We start from the raw sequence: 19,810 nt of genomic DNA on the forward strand, positions 1-19,810 counted from the left end.
GAACAATGTTCCTTCTGTCTGGCCTCTCTCTTGCGTTCCCAAGGCCATGTGCTAGGGCTGGCATTACTCATGCCTGGACTAATGCCCTGGCTTGCTGTTTAGTCAGAAAGTAATGACAACAGACCAGGCAAGAGATGGCAATGGCTCAAACCAAGGCCATATCCTCGCAATTGTGTCCATTTCTGCCCCTTGATGTTGTTGCTGATGTTCTGACTGGCCCTAACGCCTTTCTTCCACCCTATCCTCATCCCATCTCAACTCCTCCAAGACACAGAACCAGAGAATAATGATCTGGCCGGAAGACACTATAGGTTGTGTTGACCAAGACCTTTTGTTGACAAATGGGCCCACTGAGGCCCAGAGATATTCAATAGCAGGCCCCAAAGTCAAGCAGCAGATGGGCGGCAGAGCCCAGCTCTCTTTGAAGCTCCCCCCTTTGAGAGGGCTCAGGTCTTATTTCCTCGATGATGCCTTCCCAGCTTATATTCAGCTACCATCTCTCCAAATGCTTAAAGAATGATTGAGCTTATTCCACAGAATTTAGCATTTGATAATACAATGTTTTGAACTATTCGTTAATTACTTCGTGTGTGTGACTTTGGTTTCCACTACCAGGCTGTGAGCTCCTTGAGGACAGGGAATTACATTTTGACTAATTTATTAGTTCATTTCAACAAGCGAAATAATTCCATGCATTTGGCTTTGCAACACTGATATTACACAGTGGCATTTTTATTCCCTAATGTCTGGGACCAGTGAAATCCATAGGTTTCTCAGCGCTCCATCCTCATTCCCTTCTCCTCTTACTTTTTATCCTGGGAGATCTCATCCACATACAAGGCTCAGCCATCATGGGGTTCATCACTGACCTGTCCCCGACACCCCAGACTTGTTTATCCAGCTGCCTACTGGACGCCTCTTGATGAACTCTGGGAAGGGGACTCACTACCTTGCTCTCTGCAATCCTGCTGCAGTCTCACAAATCCATTGTCCCCAGTGGACTTGCTCCTAGAGTCTGGACTGTGCCAGAGACCTCTCCACATTCCCAGTGTCCAGCCCTTAATAAATACTGGCAGACTGAGGGAATGAGCAAGGCCCTGGTCTGCTCCTTAACTTCTCTGCCTCCTCAGCCCCTGGTCCTTTGCTGGAGACTTACTGCAGGTGCCACCAGGCTAACTTGTCCCTGGGAGAAGAAGAAACAAAGCAGCCTTGCACAACCAGGAGAATATTAACAGCCTTTGAAAGGGCACTATTATTGATGCAGATGACCACCTGTCCTTGAGATAAGCATAACAAAAAACAACGACACCCATTAGAAAGTACTTGCTCAGGCTTTCAGATCATGACTTTGATGTATGAGAAAGACACCTTGAGGTTCCTCCAAGATGTAGGTTTGTTAGACTCACTTGTTGGAAGTCAGAGCTTGAAGGTCTGTTACTCTGGAGTGGCCCAGAGTGCCTGCTGACATTTGGTCAGTGCATACTGACTATCTGCAGTTGGCTGATTGTGTGTGTGTGTGTGCGCGTGCACGCAAAACCTGCTGTTCCCCTTCAAAACCACTGCCATGAACTCTATCCACCGGCCCATATACACTGCCTTCTAGAACAATCTTTAGAGACTCTAACACATTCTTCATCCTCCAAAGACAGATTTGGATTTCAGTAACAGGCAAAGGTCATCTGAAGGCAAATCTGATGAGCCAGATGGATGAGCAAGCTAAGAAATAATATTTCTTAGTCAAAAATGAAGAGTCACTATAAACTGAAGTTAAGAAGAGTGAGCTGACTCCACTCTACGCCTCTGAAGACAGTTGCAAGCCTGGAGTTCTGGAAAGATTTGTGATAGTTGATCCCTCCCTGGGGCCCTGCTGCAACCTCCCAGGTAGACCCTGTCCCTCCCAGAATGCCCAGTGGCTACCATGATGCTGCATCACAGTAACCACCATGAGTACACCATTTCCACAGGGCCTGTCCAGGAAGGGACACTTCCTCTGGACATTGCTATTTAAGATGAGGATAGAAATCATTGAAACTGGTTTTTTGGCCTCTATTACCCTAACAAGAGGCTATTCTGATTTGCTTCAAACCCAGCTCATTTAATTCATTGTTTTAATAAAGAATTGAGCATCTACTACTTCCCCAAGCAGTGTTCTAGGTGTTGGTGACACAGCAGTGACTAAGAGACAAAGTCTCTGCCCCCAGGGGCCTTATATTTTAATAGACCGAACCAGGTATGAACAAGCAAACACATGAATAATATGAAGTCAGATAGTGTTAAATACTATTGAGAAGCAGGTGAGGGGATAGTGAGCGACAGCTGGCAGTGGGTCATCAGGGAAGGTCTCCTCTTGGGCAGAGATCTGATTGACATGCAGGAGACACCAGCCTGGAGGGCCCATGACGGGAGAGCATTCCAGGTTCAGGGAACTAGAACGAACTCTCCAGAGCAAGAGTATGCCTGCCATGTTGCCAAGAAGGCCAGGAGGCCACGGTGGCTGCCAAATTGCACTGGGCGAAGGGAAAGTGGAAGGAGGTGAGGCGGGAGAGGTGGCCAGGGGCAAGCAGCCCCCACCTCTGCCAGTTACAGCTCTGTGACCACGGACAACTTTCTGAGCTTCAGTTTCCTCATCTGCAAAATACTATTTACCTTGCAAAGTGTCATGAGGACTGAAATATCATATAAGTAACTCATCCAGCACTGTGCCTACATAGAACTACCATTCACTAAGTACCAGTTATTATCATTCTTATCCTCATCAGCAGCATCACTGTTATGTTAACCTCAAGATCCACCTCTGGCTGATGATTCAGGGTGTGGAAATCGTCTCCTCCATCTTAGGTAAATATGTCATCCTACCCTTTGATCAGCAGAATGCAGAGACTAAAGGGCCGAACTCCATCTCCTTACAGACCCAGAGGACAGCCAGCAGCCCTGCCCCCTGCCCCTCCCAGAATCTCCAGGGCTTCCTCTGGGCAGGCTTCAGCCTGGACTCCCTTCCCAACCAGGCCATCCCTGGGCCACCATCAGCCACCAGCTCAGACAACAAGGAGACAAAACTGGACACGGCTCATGGGCGTTGGTTCCACTCAGCTTCTGTATTTGGGCACAAACTGCTGGCGAAGGAACTTATTTCACAGTCACCGCCACCATGTGCCATGGAAACATGACTTCCCTGGCACTGCCCCATCAGGGGAAAACCAAAACCCACTTTCTGGCCCCCAGATAGAGATGGCTGCCTCTCTGAACAAGAAGCCCACTGAGGCCCGGGCAGCACACAACCTCACAGAGCCCACAGGAGGCCACAGTCCTCAGGGCAGCAGATTGCTCGGCCGGCTGGAGCCACCACTGCCAATTGGCCTGGACCCTGAGGACACGGCTCCTGTGTGGACAATAAACTAAGCCTGAAAGAGCTCCGATATGAGACAAGCTAAAGGGCTAATTAAAATGTAAAATGTGGTCCGTGGGGCGTCAATTCCTACAAGCCCAGAGGGATCTACCATTTAGTACACCAACCAACCAAGGCAGCCATCTACTCAATGGCTCCCCCCGGGGCAGCGAGCACCAGCTCACCTCTGAATATGCTTAATTTACTTCCCAGATGTGCTGGGCTGGGAGGACAGGAATGGCCCCTATTCATTACTGCAGCCCCACGTAGGGTGCCAAAGAGCTGAGCACTGACTTAGGCAGGCCGCTCCTGCTGAAAGCCCAGAGCCTTGAAAGGGGACCACATCGCAGAGAGACAAAGCAATGAATCCCCTAAACTATTCACTTACTCCCTGGGATGCATCAGAGCCTGGGAAGAGGGGTGAGGACACAATCAGAACATGGAAACATACTCATTGTTTCCCACCGCAGTCTCGGAGAATCTCCACAAAATCCTTTTGGAAACTTGGATGGTGGAAAAATGCAAGAAATACTGTATTGAGGCGGGACGGGGAGAAACGGCCCCAAGCAGATTATAGCCAGATGGCTGGGAAGGAGATTTTGTGTTTACCAAAAAAGTGCTGGGAGTAAGAAGCACTGCTGTCATCCTGCCTAACCCAGAACCTTGAGGTCATGGTGACCCCTGGCTTAGGACAGGAGTTCAATTCACAGACTCTGGAGTCCCCCAGACCCAGCTGTGTGACCACAGGCAAGTCTTTACACCTCTCTGAGCCTCGGTTTCCTCCTCTAACACAGGGATACTAATACCTACCTCACGAGATGGTTGTGAGGGTTAAACGTGATAATACATGTAAAGTACTTAAACCTGAGTAAGAGAGAACCCGCCCCCCTGCCCTCCAGAGTCACATGGTTAGCCTCTCTTGGAGCACAGGGAAGTTATTTGTCCTTGATATTATGGGCTCTCTCTCCATGATGTACATGATCTATGGCTCTCTCCTGTCTGTCTGGTTGTCTGCACCTGTGCATCATCTGCAGTGTGTGCATGCATGTGTACATACATGTGTGTGTATGTGTGCGTGCATGCATATGTGTGTGCGTGTGTGTGCCTGTTTGTGTGTGTAGTTGGGGGTGGTGGTTGTGGCCCAGGTGGGGCCTGTGTGCCCTCCTTGGGTATGCCCACACATCAAATGCCATATGAGCACTGGTTAGCCCTGCCCCTCACTCTCCGCCAGGGTGAGCACCCCTCACTGCTCAGCGACTCCATGGCTATGGGAGCCACACTAGTAGAAGGCGAATCCAGCTGGGCCCAAGGTCCAGATGGCCTGCATCTCTGCATCCTGGCACATTTCACACCCAGCTCTCTGCCAGCACGCCAGGAGAAACACTGCAGGCTTGTGCCTCGGGAGGGGGCTCCTTGTCCACAGCGCCAGGGCCACTGTAACTTCCACCAGGCAACAGCATTTCGTACCAGGCCCTGCCTGGAGTGGGGTCCTCAGCCATTATGACAGCTGCTGCTGCTGTTGACACTGCAACAGTGACAAATTCATCCTTCTGACAAGATCCCTTTAAATAATTCACAGGGAGCTGGGGATTAAGACACTGTTTCTCTCTGTCTCTGTTGAGATTTAAAACACCCCCAGCTGGGGTATTTAAAAAGAGCATAATGGGCTGCCCCTCGTGGGTCTCCCCTCCCCCTTTCCTCCTCTTTCCCATTTCCCAAACTCATCCCCCACTCCACCAGCCAGCCTTATAACAAGGAGGCCCAGAAAACAAGAAAGGGAAAAAAAGGAGAGAACCAGTGCTTGGCTGGTCACTATGGCAACGGTGGCAGGGTATTCAGCTGTCATTATCCCAGTGCCTCACACATGTGATTATCTTAAGCTGTCGATTGAATGTGGTCCTCACTGCTGCCCAACAAGGCCTTGTCGAACAAGGCAGGGGCGGGAGCTGCGGGCCCCAGCCCCCAGCTGCCTGATGCCGCTCTGGCCAGACCCCAGCTCTGTTGATGAGGAACAGAGTTACCCCTGGGAGAGACTGATGGCATTTCCCTTCAGCTTGGAGGGATCTCTGCTCAAAACGCATAGTGGTGGCTGGCCTGAAGTTGGGCCACCACACGAAGTTACAGGCTGGGGAAATAGGCTCCTCGTTCCACGAGTGCAGAGAGTTCTGACTGAGCGTGGGCCAGCTGGAGCCGTCATGGAGACAAGAGAGCAAGCCAGCGGAGAGGAAGAGGCTCGCCTTCCTAGAGGAGCTCTTGGCTTCATTCCCATTCTCGGGGTGGCAGAAAATTCCCATTCTCAGGGTGCAAGAAAATCGAATCTGGCCTGGGAAGAGGACACACTCCCCTCTATCCTGTCTACCCCCCCTCAACTGTGGGAACGTGGCCACTGTGAGTGGGGACTTTTCCTGGGACTGCCACCACTGGAGCTTGGTCCTGGGAAGCCTGGGGAGGGCTCTGGTCTCAGGCCTTTGCCTCCTGGACTTTGCTTCAGATTGTCCCTGGGCTGAGGTTCCCAGGTCCACAACGTTCTTCAAATGCCATGATCACTGGTCACCCCCCACTGGGCATGATCCAGGTTCTCCAACGTCACTTTAAAAAGCTCAGCTCCCAGAAGAAGCCCACCGTGGCAGAGGTGCTCGGGTCAGCACAGCACACAACAGGCCACCATCACCTGTGACTTGCACCTGGATTGCTCCGAATACCACCACCCCAATCTGGCCTTTCCTGCACCTACTTCCTGAGGTCAGTCCCACGAACATGTGGCCAGCCACACACAAGTCCCCACCACCTGAGGCACTGCCCACCTGGACCACCCCTGGCTTGATGCTGCACAATGAACTGTTTGCACCTAAAGGCAAACGCAGACTGTTACCACTGACCATGTTTTAAGACAGAGCTCTCAATCGGCAAGATAAGTTTGAATCCACCATCTTTCATGTTGGCTCTCCTTCGTGACACCAGGAAATGTGTTGGACATGCCTGTCTCCACCAGAAAGAGTGGTGAGTGAGACAGTGTGCCTGGAGATGAGGATGTGCCATGATTAGAATTCCCCATCCTATCAGGAGAGGAGCTCCTCAAATGAAGAAGGGGCTGGTTCAGCAGAACTGACACTGAGGCCCCTGGATGGGACAAAGCAACTCTCTGCAGCCAGCTCATGTCTGTCCCTTCCTGAATATTGGCCAAGGCCTGGGGGTGAGAGCTGACCCACAGGCTCCTCCATCACCCCCTGGGGCCAGCCATCCCCAGGGAGCACTGTGTCCTCCTCTGGATTGCTGGCCAGGCCTCACCCACTCTGGGAGTGGAGCTTCCCCTCCAGGTTCCCCATGGACCCGCTATTCTCTGCCCCCAAACCCCACATCACAAAGCGCCTGCTCCAGCTCTCCCCCGGCATCTTGCCTTAAAAAACGACTCACAGGGTGCTTGACATGTGCACTGCTCACTGCCCTGACTTTCACTCCCACCCTTTTCCTGGGGAGAAAAGTGGAGAACTTTTGCCTCGGCTCGCCCTCTGCTCTCCGGTTTCCCAACGATATATGACCCTGAGATCCCTTCCCCATACTCCTTCAGGGGCAGAAGTACAAGAGCAAGCTTTGTGGTCAGACAGGCCTGGGGTCACTCTCAGTGAGACCCCTAAGCAGCCCTGTGACTTTGGATGATTGCCCTGAGCCTCAGTGTCTGCTCTGCAAAATGGGGGAAACACCACCTGGCTTGCCGGATCCTGGTGAGAATTCAGTGAGGTAACACAAGTAATGTTCAGTGCTTGGTACACAGTTGGTATTTAATTAATGCAACTAGTAGCAGCAGTAGTTATTACTCTTATTAATAATAACTGTTATTAATAACAGGGTGCAGGCTCTGATGGTATTTATGCAAGAGCCACAACCTGATGAAAATGCTGGAATGCTGATCTTGTATCTCAGAGGCCCCCTCAATCAATTCCCACCCTCATCCGAAGCAAGTTAAGTCCCTCCAACAAGAGTCACTGAGACCACTAGGACTAGTCAGGGCAAGCTGTATTGACTGAGCCTGAGAGCTTACAAAGACGGTAAACACAATTTAATCCTGCCAACCACTCTGTAAATAAGATCTCACATTACTCATGTGATAGAGGCAGAAAATGAGCTCCAAGAAGTCAAAGAACTCAGAGGAAAAAGGAAATAAATCCAGGACATCAGATTCCAAATCCTGGGCTTGCTCCTTTATACTATCAGAAGTACAGTGAGATTTAGGTCAAACTATTCTAATACTTTTGGCCATAACTGGAGGTAAAGCCAAAGGTGTCATCCGATGGTGCCCTGTTCCCGCAGAGGCCAGGCTCATCCTTCCCGAGGCAGGCCCAGAGGCCCCATCTGTCTTCTGCCACCTTGACCCTCCCTTCTTCATCTGTTTTCCTCCTGTCCATCTTCTCCAGGCCTCTTAACCCTGCCTCACCTTCCCTCTGAGGCTTTGTCTCTCCCGACAATATAGTTCTTTCCCTCACCAAGGCGACCCTCGTGAGGGAGCTGTGAGTTCAGGCCCCTGCTACCTCATCTCAGCTCCATCCTGGTGCCGGTGTCAGGAGCTGTTTGCTTCCACGGCCCTGACAGCCACGCCCGCTTTCCACTAGCGAAGAGCTATCCTCACGCAGTTGTCCTCAGGCTCAAATACCAGTGGGAAAAAGGTTTCCAGGGTTGAGACAAGAGACATGACCGGGGTACTGCCTTACTGGGGGAGGTTTTAGAGAAGAGGAAAGATACCTGTCTGTCCAGGCGAATGAGGGTTAAGCCTGCCTCCAAGAGTGGGAAGGAGGGCTGGTGACCTCTGGGTTTCACTCCCAGAGTCTGTGCACAGAAATATCTCCTGCTCTGCTGATGAATGGGTCTGTGAGCCATTTCCAAGAGCAAGAAAATAAATCTGTGAGACAGTAAGGTTCTGGTGAACCCCGACAACTCCCCAAGTTCTTAATACAGCGAGCTAGAGAACCATCTCTCCCTCAGTCAGTCTCTTCCTCTCCACCCATACCTCCCCCCTACACACACACACAGTCATACCCGATGTATTTCTGCAACCAGTGTAATAATTAATACTCTACTCAATGACACTGGTCATCTGTAACCTTCTATTCACTTCTCTGTTAAAGGCACACGCATGCCCACAAAAAAGATCTCGTAGAAACGCCCCGTGAGAGGGCAACCACAAACCACGAAGCCAGGCAGAACGGTACACTTGCTGCTCATCTGGCCCACCTCCGCTCCCCTGGGGATCCACCCAGCCCCAGCCAACCCACTCCCCAGCTGCCACACTCTTCCCAGAGCAGCATCTGAACTTCATGGGCCACCTTCCATCTCTGCAGTGCCCGCCTCCGTGGCTGTCGGCCTGAGCCCCTCATGCCTTCGTCTATCACTGTCTGTCAGGCAGGTGATTTTAAACTTCCATTCCTAAAAGACACGTATTACATAAAAAAATGTTTTAAGTGCCTCGGGGTGTTTTGTTCCTCATTGCTTCATAAAAGTGACATTAATAGCCAGGGAAGAGCACTGCTGAGTGCAATTACAGAGGATGTTTCAGGTATGAAAGCTGTTTTGAGCCTGCTAATGTTTCCTAATTACAGGCCTTTTGGTATCAAGAGAAAAAGATAAAGAGTGGGTGGGAGGCCCAGGGTGGGAGCTCTGACTTCTCCCAGTGGTTCACCCAAAGAGGGCAGGGGAGGGGAGGGGAGGGGCGAGAGAGAAGGGAGGTCAGAGGCCCACCCACTGAGAGGCAGGGCCTCTCTCAGCTGAGACAGCGGTACTAATTCCTGGGTAACCGCTCAGGAAAAGGATACCACCCATGTCTTGTATTGGGAGAAAATCTCTATATACTGAGCTGAATTAAAGGAGCCCATAGCAACTCAGCCCAGGAGTTTCTGCTGGAGCCACCCTCTGAAGACACTGTCGTGGGGAGCATTTCACTGGGAAAGAAGGTACAGCATGGTTGTCAGCAGTCCAGCCTGCAGGAGGTTAAAGGTCAGCACTGGCACTTTCTAGCTACATGACCATAGGTAACGTAACAGCTGCTCTGAGCCTTAGTTTCCTCATCTGTAAAATGGGGTTGTCGTGAGGATTAATGCATGCATGGCTGTAAAGCACTTAGGGCCTATGATAGAGTGGCAGATTTTCTTTTCCCTACCTACCATCTATTCATCTTTCTGAACCTATATTCCAATTCCTCTTGGGGAATTACTCCCTTCTGCCTATCAGTCCCCGGGCTTCTGGTAGGCTCCACCCACCACAGGGGTGGAGCATAGGACCTGGGAGGACCAATCAGCACTCTGCTTGTTCTGGCTGCAGGGACTGGTTCAGAGTTGGCATGGGATTCAAGCCGGTCCAGTCAGGCCCATTCGAAGCTGATTTCAGGGCTTCTTTCTGCTGGGGGGTCAGGAGGAGGTGCTGTTCTTCCCCAGGGGATATGGATGAACCAGGTTGTAGGGGCTGGAGCTGCTACAGACTTATGACCTAGAGGAGGCCCCGCACCAAATCAACACCATAGGAGCAGAGAGAGGAGAAGGGGGATGCGAAAAGAGAAAAAGAAAAGAGTTGGGGGGTGAAGAGGGAGATGGATCCTAAAGATCTGGGCCAGCCCACACATGAAGCCACATCACTGCCTGGACCATTCAGTCACATGAGCCATGATACTTCCTTTAAGATTGAGTTGTGTTTTTCTGTCATCGGCCACCAGAGAGCCCTGACTGATACAAAAGTGTACATCCAGCAATCAGTGACCAGGTCAAAGGCTCCCAACCCCCACGCAGTGGACCAGTCTGAGAAAGGATGACCACAACCCCGCCCCGCTTTGCCTGCCTGCTCCTGGCATGGCCTGAAATGCAAATACAGAAAACTTCATTCACAAAATCATTTTGCCCAGGGCTAAATTTCTCTTGGATTTGCCTAATTTAGCTCCGGCTTTCTGTCTTAATTAGCATGATTGAGTCATCAAAGGACGAAAAGAGAAAATTCAGCCCTCTATAGGGTTAGTACTATGCTAACACTCCCTGAGTGTTTACCCAGGAAAAGCTTTTGCTGCCATTGTTTCCTATACGACACTGGTACCATCCTTACCTCATGGAGCAGAGGAGGAAGCTGGGGCAGAAAGAGTCTAAATGATGGACCCAAGACTACACAGCCCAGGGAGCTGCAGAGCTGGACTGCGAGTCGGTTTATTTGATGCCAGGGCCTGGGGTCTTCATTGCTACTCCATAAACTTCTCACCCATCAGACCAGATAAATTTAAATTGATTGTGCTTGGCCTTGGAACAAATGGGGTGTTATTGGAGTGGATTTCTCCCCTGAGTGTGCTTTCCTTATTCCCACGATGTGGGCAGCTGGAGACGGTGCCTGTAGGATCCGACAGACAGCGGGAGAGGAGGCAGCCAGGGACTGCCACGTGGCCAGGATGGTCCACACGTGGACCACCAGTAGTGGCTATGTGGTAAGCTCCCAGTGTGCCTGCTCTCATGGATGTGGATCTGGTGTCGGAGTTAATTTACCAGACACAGACATTCAAATGCATGTTGTTCCCTTCACAGTGGCCTCCTCTGGAAGTGCTCCACTTAGTCCAATAATCTTCCCATCATTTAAGATATTTCCAGAACTCTAGGAACTGCCTACAGAAGCATAAGGTGAAATCAGCTCATTTAACTTCATACACACACACAGACATATACACATGCATATACACATATAAATATACAGATGCAATATACACATGTATACAGATACAGACACACACACATATGCACACACACGTATTCATATATATACAGATGCACATATACACACATATACATATATATGCAGATACATATAGATGCACATATACACACATACATATATACAGATATATATAGACACATACACATATACACACATATGTATAGACACACACACACATATATATACACACACATATACACGTATATATGCAGATATACATACAGATGCACATATATTTATATACACATACACACACACACGGAGCACAGGCATGCATGCACCCAGCTTGCTCATCCTGAAGGCTCATCAGGCTGGCCTCTGCACTCCAGATTTCCTTTTCTTTCTTCTACCCTCTTCCCATAATTCAATATTGGCAGATTTGCCTGAGGGACAGACAGTGAGGCAGGGAGTGTTGGGAAAAAGCAAAAGAGTGGAGAGGGACAGGCAGCATCTAGAAACCGGGGCAGACTTTTGAGAGGGGACTGTGCAACCATAAAGACCAATGCTTACTGAGCATTGCTGTGTCTGGCATGGCACCGAGTGTTTACCACGGGACCTCTGAACTCCCCCACTGCCCAGAGGTCCTGAAACGTGAAGGTCAGGGAAACTTTCGGGGCAGGGCTGGAAGCAAGGGTTTGGGAGAGGTAACTGAAGCCAGCCAGAGGGAGGGGTCACCAGCGGCACCACTGAGGGTCCCCAGGACACCCTTTGGTGGGAGTTCAGCCCCTGCTTGGCATTTGTTACGTTATAAATGTATTTGCGGCTTTCTCCCTCTACTCACCAGGTGGCCTCTGATTCAGGTTAAACCTAAAAGCTTTAAATTAAAGCTGCAATTAGATTATAAAGCAACATTTCACATTGGAGCATAAATACTTTCTGTTTTTGACATGTAATATTATGATCCACTTTCTAGCAATATAATTGAAAACAATTTGCGGGCTATGTGTAGGTGGGCAGTCCAACTCCTTCCCATATCTGGTAGTTCTCAAGTACAGCAGTGAAGACGCCCAGTGAGCCCCATAAAAGCAAGAGTCCCTTAGCCTCTCTCTGGGGATCCCACCTCACAGGCCACGCACTGAAGATAGGATCCATTGCAATGCCAGCTGGGCCCCCTGGCAGAATTATGGTGTCTCTTCTAGGCAAGGCAAATCCAGTTCCTTGGGGACCCCCAGGCTACCAGAACAATGCCCACCCCCCCCTTCTCCACCTTAAGCATGCGTGGTGTCCTGACTGCAGAGAGACAATCTGAGGCCTTTGCCCCTTTCTGGGCTGGGGAGGGCACATCTCCTCCCACTGGGTTCCAGGAAGATGTGGACCACCCACCCAGCCTCCTAGCTTCTCAAATGCCCAACCCTAGGCCCACTCCCGGCACTTCTTCATCACCCAGGAGTACTCTGCGTGTCTTGAATCCAAGTGCTTCTCAAGGCTGCTCCCTCTGGTCCTCCTCCAGTCTCACTGGGACCTCCATCTGGGCCCTTGTACTTTGTCATAACGGTCGGTCCCTCCTGGCTTCACTCTTCTTCTCGTCAGGTAGATGCCAATCCCCTCTCGCCAATGTCCTCAGCTCTTACCCCTCCGGGCCCACCATTCTTGTAGAACCGCACCTCAGGATGACTGCACCTCCACACCTCCTCCAGGTACGGTCAGACAGCTGAAGGAGGCCTGCAGAGCAGGGCTGTCACAAACGCACGGCCTGCACACTTGCCATAACTAGGCCCTTACTCCCAGCCATATTCCTTCTGAGCATGCCAGCCTCTGTCCCCCTCTCCAACAGCAGCAGTTACTTCAAACCTTTTCCACCCTCCTAACACCTGTTACCCAAGACTGCCCACCCCTCACTCTCTGAACCTGGCCTCCAACCCCAGAGGGAAGATAGGAAGTTGAAAGAATTTTCTATCTTACGGCCTCTGTCACCAAACATGAGTACTCGCATCTCTCTGTAGGCACCTTATCTCTGTCCTGCCATTTCAACAGAAAAAGAGTCCCTTCCCCTGAAAGGCAAATGCACCCACAGCCCCCCGTTCCCTCCATCTCTCATGCTCTGTCTTCCCTCCTCTTCACAAGCCGCTGTCTCCATCTCCCCACCTCCCACTGATGCCTCAAGTCTCTGCTTTCTGGTTTCCTACTCTTGTCCCTTCTGAAACCCTCCACACGGGTCACCAATGGGGTCCCTATAACTAAACCCAGTGGAGACATTCAACACCCAGCAGCATTTGCCACTAGTATGCCCTCTTCCTCCTTGATACACGCTTCCCTCGGCTTCTGTGAGAGGACCGCCTCTGGATTTTTTTTTTTGTGAGATCAGCTCTGTGCTAACATCTGCCAATCCTCTATTTTTTTTTTTTTTTTTGCTGAAGAAGACTGGCCCTGGGCCAACATCTGTGCCCATCTTCCTCCACTTTATATGGGACGACACCACAGCATGGCTTGCCAAGCAGTGCGTCGGTGCACACCCGGGATCCGAACCAGCGAACCCCGGGCCGCCGCAGCAGAGAGCGCGCACCCAACCGCTTGCGCCACCGGGCCAGACCCCCCCGCCCCTTGATTTTTTCCTGCCTCCTTCCCAGTCCCCTTTGCAGGCTCTTCTTTCTCTACTTGACACTTCAATGCAGGTGCCTGTCCAAAGCTCTCACCTCTTCTCCCTCGAGACACTCTCCCGGGGAGACTGCAGCCACACCCTGGGCTCCCCCTACTCCATTGATATGGGGCTCCCTTCTGATTCCATTGCCCAGGAGTCCAACGCTGACAGTGCCCCTCCCTGTGGGTGGCCCTGAGGCACTTCAAACTCAACAGGCCCAAAACTGACCTCAGCCTCCTCCCACCCATGCATGCTCCTCCTCCTGTGTCCCCATCTCCAAGAATGGCACCATCAGCCACCCACTTGCCCAGGTCAGAAACTTTCAGCAAGCATACATTGAGTCAGCTAGTGAACTAGATGCCAATTCTAATGGTGAACAAATAGGCAGAATCCTGGCCACCTTGGAGGCGACAATACGGCCACAGGTGGTGTTGGGGGATAGAAATTAATCCAATACTAACACATGGACATGTAAAATTTGCAACTGTGAAAAGTGCTATCAAGAAAAGTTCCCTGGCCCTGAGAGGACCTGTGATGGGGACTCAAGGTGGCCGGGGTGCGTGAAGGTGTCCCTGACGATGGGCCCAGTGAGCCTGGGCCTGAAGACAATAAAGGAGAAGTCGAGAACTGCTCCGGTCTCTGGTCTTTACAATGTGCTAAGACGCAGCCCACCTGTCTGGGTGGGGGAAGGGGAGGAGGGTGAATTCTGCTTGGGCCACCCTGAGACTAGATGCCCGTGAGCATCCAGTGAAAGATGTGGCAGTTGGATCTGTGAGCCTGGGCTAGGGACACAAACTGGGGGGCCACTGGTGTGTTCACAGAATCGGAGGTGACTGTCCAGGATGAGAGCAGAGGGAGAAGGGCAGAGGGCTCAGGATGGAAGCATAGTCCTTGATCCTCCCTTTCCCCCCAGGCCAAGGGCCAGCCTGACCGTCCTGCTGGTGGCTATAATGCAGACAGGCTCTGAAGCTGCTCAGGGCACCAGAAGAAGAGCTATCTGGCTGTTTGTCCCCACAAGAAGGGTGTCAGGGAGGCCACTGAGCCGTGGCTGGTAACCAGTGGGAGGGCGAGCAGAGAGCAACCCAGCCAGCTGCTGTCTCTAAAGGGCATCGCTTGACTTTGAATGTTTCCCTAAAGGACAATCTTCCTTGGAAAGGAGACCAGAAGTTTAAAGAAGACAGGTGGTGTGTACAAAAATCAAGGGAAAAATTAACCATAAATCACATGACATCGATGCCTTGTGAAAACATACAAGCCTTCAAACAACCACGTAATTTGTAAAAGAGTGACAAGTTCTTAATATCCAGGCAACCTGAAGGGCTGCGCCTCATCAGCTTTGCCCAAAGCCCCCAGCAGGAGTGGGAAGCGCACCCTGGTTGCCCACAGTGCTCCCAGCAGGATGTGGACACCGTCAGAGTGGGCAGCGTTTGCCCCCAGCCCCTGCTCTGGAAACACTAGCTCGTCCTAGACCTTATCCTCTTGCCCCAAGGATGATGCCTGCGCTGGGGCAGTGTGTTTCTGCAACTGCTGGGACGGGTGAACGTGAGAGCCCTGGGAGAAGCACAGGGGCGGTCAGGCTGCCCTGCGACGTGGATGGCCCAATTAGAATCGTCCCCAAGCTGAACGGCCCATGAGGACTGCGGTGATGGGCACCACAGGGTGCAGTGCGGCACCGGGATAGCAGAGGCAGGGAAGGAGAGAGGGGTGTGGGGCAGATGAGGAAGCCCAGGGCCACCCTGCCCCCGCCACCCTCTCCCCCTTGCTGAGAGGCAGAGCCCACGCACTCCTCCTGCCCTCTCCCTTGTGAATAAGCCCGCAGCTGGCCTGTCATCCAAACCAGGATGAACCTCACGCCCACCTCCTTCCTCTGCCTCTCCTCCCCACAGTCCATCCAGTGCCAAATGCTGCCAACGCTTCCTCCTTAGCTTCACTCAAACTGTCCTCTGAGTACACGTTTTAATTCCACTCTTCTGACCCACCCCAGACAGCTGGAAGAGCCTCTTAAATGCCTTTCTCTCAACTGCTCCCCACGATCCTGTCGAGCAAGTGTGACTGTTTTATTCTCCTGCCCAGGATCTACCCATCGCCTACCGGATAAAATCCAAACTGCTCACTCAGCATGGCAGCCACGGTCCTTCACCATGTGCCACATTCCACCTACACCCTGGCCCCTTCTCAGCACTGTCCACACCCTGCCATGTCCCAGACACACAGCCTCTTCTCTCTTAATCTTGTCATGACCCCACACCTTCAAACCAGCTATTCCTCCTACTTGGAATATCTTTCCAGACTCCCCATTCACCTCCTGTCAAACTCCTACACACTCTCCAAAACCCAGCTCGCATGCACCTTCTCTATAAAGGCTTCTGGACTCCCTCCCAAATTTCTCACTCTCAACTCTGTGCCCACACCTGCCTGTTGATCTCTCCACTGCCACAAAGGAGAGATGTACTTCAGCCTATTCATGAACATGGTGGATCCCAAAGGAGACCATGAGCTCCTCAAGGCTGTTCCATCTTTGTAGCTCCAGGGTCTGGCCAGGTGCATGAATGCTGAACAAATGAATCAGGAACATCTCTCTAAGGCAACTCCAGGTGAGCTAGAGCCTTAGCCCTTCTGACTGCAGCTCCTCCCTCCTGCCCCTGCCTTCTCTGCCGCCCCATGGGCATCACAGATCTCTGATCTGCCTCAGCGCCACTGGCCTGAGTGCCCAGCTATTAGCAGCCACTGCCCCCATTCCCACACAGGCACAGCCCTGGTCACCTAGGGGCCAGCTCCCTGAAGGACTGTGTCAAGAGATGGTCTGCATCACCACACCAGGGAGCAGCTCAGGTCTGAGACCCTGCTGCTGCCCCTCTGTGGACAGGCAGTGGACACAGCTATTCACACCTATATTCCATCGCCTGAAGGTACTGCTCCTGGCAGGCTCTGCTCCCCCCAGCCATTCTCGGGCCCAGGACTATACGGCAGGATTGAAGGATGGATGGTCTGACACTCACCCCTGATGCGGGATTGGCTGTCCAGCCCAGCTCTGCAGTAGCTGTCCTGGTGTCCATTAAAGTTTCTGCAAATCAAAAAGAGAAAAACTGATGAGTCAGAAAGATTACTGGACAGTAGCTCTTACGTTCATGAAGTTACTCATGACCGTAAATGTCAGTGCTTGGAGCCTTGTGCCCTTGGCCAAGCCCGAGGCTCAGGGAGGGGAAGGGGTCGGCTAGGATGACGCGGCTCATGGCAGAGCTGGACAGATCTCAGGTCTCCTGATGCCAAGTCCCCTGCTCCCTGCCCAAATGACCCCAAGCCGCCTGTGGGGGTGAAGTCACCTGCCCTGCCACCACTTTACCCCCGAGATGCAGCTTCTTCCTGCATCACTCTACCTAGAGGCTCTGCCAGGGCCATGTTGACCTGGTAGCCAAACTTCCTTCCTTCCTCAGTCACCTCCTTCTGCCCTCTTCCTCCCCACTGGGCTGCTTCTCCAACCTGGTCCACCTGCCCTCCTTTCTCCCACCACTCTCCTCTGCCTCACCAAGTTGACACTTGGGTGATTTCCCATCAACTCCTCTGGCCCGAGACTCAGCCCTCCTGTAGGTCCCTTTGCCCCTGGGCCCAGATCACCACCCACCCCCTTCCCCAAGACTCTGCTGGGGGCTCACACAGCTTTGAACACAAATGCACATCTCAGATCCCAGCGGCTTGCTTCCTGGCTACCAATCCCTATGGTCACTAAGAGAAAGATAGTTGCCCTGGCTCGGCTGTGAGCTCCTGGGAGCCATCAGGGTGCCAAGATCACCAGGCACCATGTAGTGATCTCAGAGTTGATGTTTATTATAGCGGTTTTCTGGCGGATAGCAGTAAGTGTCCTGAGAACAGGACGCCTTTTTCTTTTCTCTTGTCTTTTCTTCAGTCTATTATTGACTGCTGTCAGCCCCCACCTCTCAATGAAAACTGCTCCCCAAAGGCTGTTCATGAGCTTCTGGTCAGCAAACCCAAAAGTCTCTTTCTCTTAACAGTTTTATTGAGGTAGAAATGACATGCAATAAACTGCATCTAATTAAGGTGTTCAATATGATAAGTTTTGACATATGTTTACACCCATGAAACCATCACCACAATCAGGATAACAAACATATCCCTCATTCCCAGAAGTTTCCTTGTCCCTTTGTAAAACCTCCTTCCCTCCTGCCCCTGCCCTACTCTGTCACTGTCCCCAGGCAATGACTGATCTGCTTTCTGTCACTATAGATTAATTAGCATTTTCTAGAATTTTATATAAATGGAATCATATAGTATATACTGTTTTTTTATCTGGCTTCTTTCATTCAGCATAATTGTTTTAAGATTCAACATGTTGTTGTGTGTATCAATAGTTCATCCCTTTTTATCGCTGAGTAGTATTCCATTGTATACAAGGGGAGACACAGTTTGTCTACCCATTCACCTGTCATTTCCAGTTTTTGGCTATTTCATAAGAGTGTATGGGAGTTCCAGGTCCTCCACATCTTCACTAACACTTGGCATGGTCAGTCATTTTTAATTTGGGCCATATTAATAGGTATGTAGTGGTATCTCACTGTGATTTTAATTTTCATTTCCTTAATGTCAAATGATGTTTAGCATCTTTTCACATGCCTGTTTGCCATCTGTTTACCTTTTTTGGTGAAGTGTCTGTTCAAATATTTGTCCATTTTTAAATTGGGTTGTTTGTTTTCTCATTATTGAATTTGGAAAGTTCTTTATAAATTCTGGATACAAGTCCTTTATCAGATATGTGCTTTGCAAATATTTTCTCCCACTCTGTAGCTTGTCTTTTCATTCTTAAGTGTCTTTCAAAAAGCAGAAGTTATAAATTTTGATGAAGCCCAATTTATCAATGTTTTCTTTTATGGTTTGGTATCATATCAGAGAAATCTTTGCTTAACACAGGGTCACAAAGATTTTTCTCCTACCTAGGTCTTTGATTTATTTTGAGTTAATTTTTGCATAAGGTGGGAGGTGTGGATCAAACGTACAATTGTTTTTTTCACGTGGATATCCAGTTGCTCCAGAGGGGCACCTTTTTAAATTCATACAGTGGTGCTGTGTAGGCTGGTGGAGGAGTCTTATCCATCTGGATTCCCAGGGCATGCATCAGATGACCAGGCGTGACACATCCTGGCTGCATAGGTGTTCAATAGACAGTGGCGGGGAAATACACATGATGTGGTGTTTGGTTTTCCCTCCTCTGCCTCCTTTTTCTCCTGAACTCCCCTCCACCCCATGTGAACAGCCATTCTGTGCTCACTGCTTCAGGCAGGAGATGAGAGAGATGAATACAGAATGCAGAGTCATAAAATCTTGTGGCCCTTAGGAAATAGAAGGACTTCTGACATAAACCAAAGGTTTGAGAAGAAACCACCCTAGGGGCAGGACTGAGAGAATGAAAACAGATGTGATAAACAAGCAGTTGTGTTGAGTAAAGGGCTTCCCTGTTCTCTCATCACCCAGCACTCAGTCCCAGATGAGGGACAGTAGGAATCTGTCAGGTACAGGGCCGTGGACATCCAGCATTCCAGCGTGATGAGCAGGGAATGACCCCCCCACCCCAGAATGACATGGCGCAGATGGAGCAGAGGGAGCCTTAGGGCCTGAACGGGTCTAATGAAGGGGACCCAGGATCACCCAGTGGTGACCTGCATGGACCGTAAGCAAGGGTGAGGTAGGGCACAGGGTATCTCAATGGGTGCCCGTGTGGACAGGAGCTAGCAGGGCCAGTGAGGCACCTTCCTCCACAACTTCACACGATATAGCCTGCCTGGAGCCTAGATTACGTGGCTGCCACTCCAGTGCAATAGAGGCTCAGACTGCAAACTGAAGGAGTTCAAGTAATTAAAGCAAGCTGTATTTTCTCGCCCATTTGCGTTTGGGTTTGGCTTGAGAGTCGTACCCCGTGCATATTCAAAGGAACGCAAGCATTGGAACAGACTTCTTAGTTTTTTTCTCTTCTGACTCTTTTGACAGCTGGGGAGGCCGATCTTGGCGTGAAGCAACCCTCCCTCTCCCCCTCATCTCTACTTCACAGCACTAATAATAATCATAATGACACACCAAATTTACATAATACACTTCTCAGAAGACAC

The 19,810-nt window shown here is 50.8% G+C and overlaps 1 protein-coding gene across 1 annotated transcript in view; it reads right to left on the minus strand.

Moving 5' to 3' along the window:
* Positions 1–19,810, minus strand: part of EPHB1 (EPH receptor B1) — a 429,979-nt gene that overhangs the window by 279,823 nt on the left and 130,346 nt on the right. Inside the window, exon 2 of the mRNA XM_004419346.3 lies at positions 16,694–16,758. Within this exon, the coding sequence (XP_004419403.1) occupies positions 16,694–16,758 (65 nt within the window). The remainder of the gene's footprint in view (positions 1–16,693; positions 16,759–19,810) is intronic.

Source organism: Ceratotherium simum, chromosome 5, assembly GCF_057802395.1.
Source record: "Ceratotherium simum simum isolate JZ-2026a chromosome 5, ASM5780239v1, whole genome shotgun sequence".
Classification (NCBI taxonomy): domain Eukaryota; kingdom Metazoa; phylum Chordata; class Mammalia; order Perissodactyla; family Rhinocerotidae; genus Ceratotherium; species Ceratotherium simum.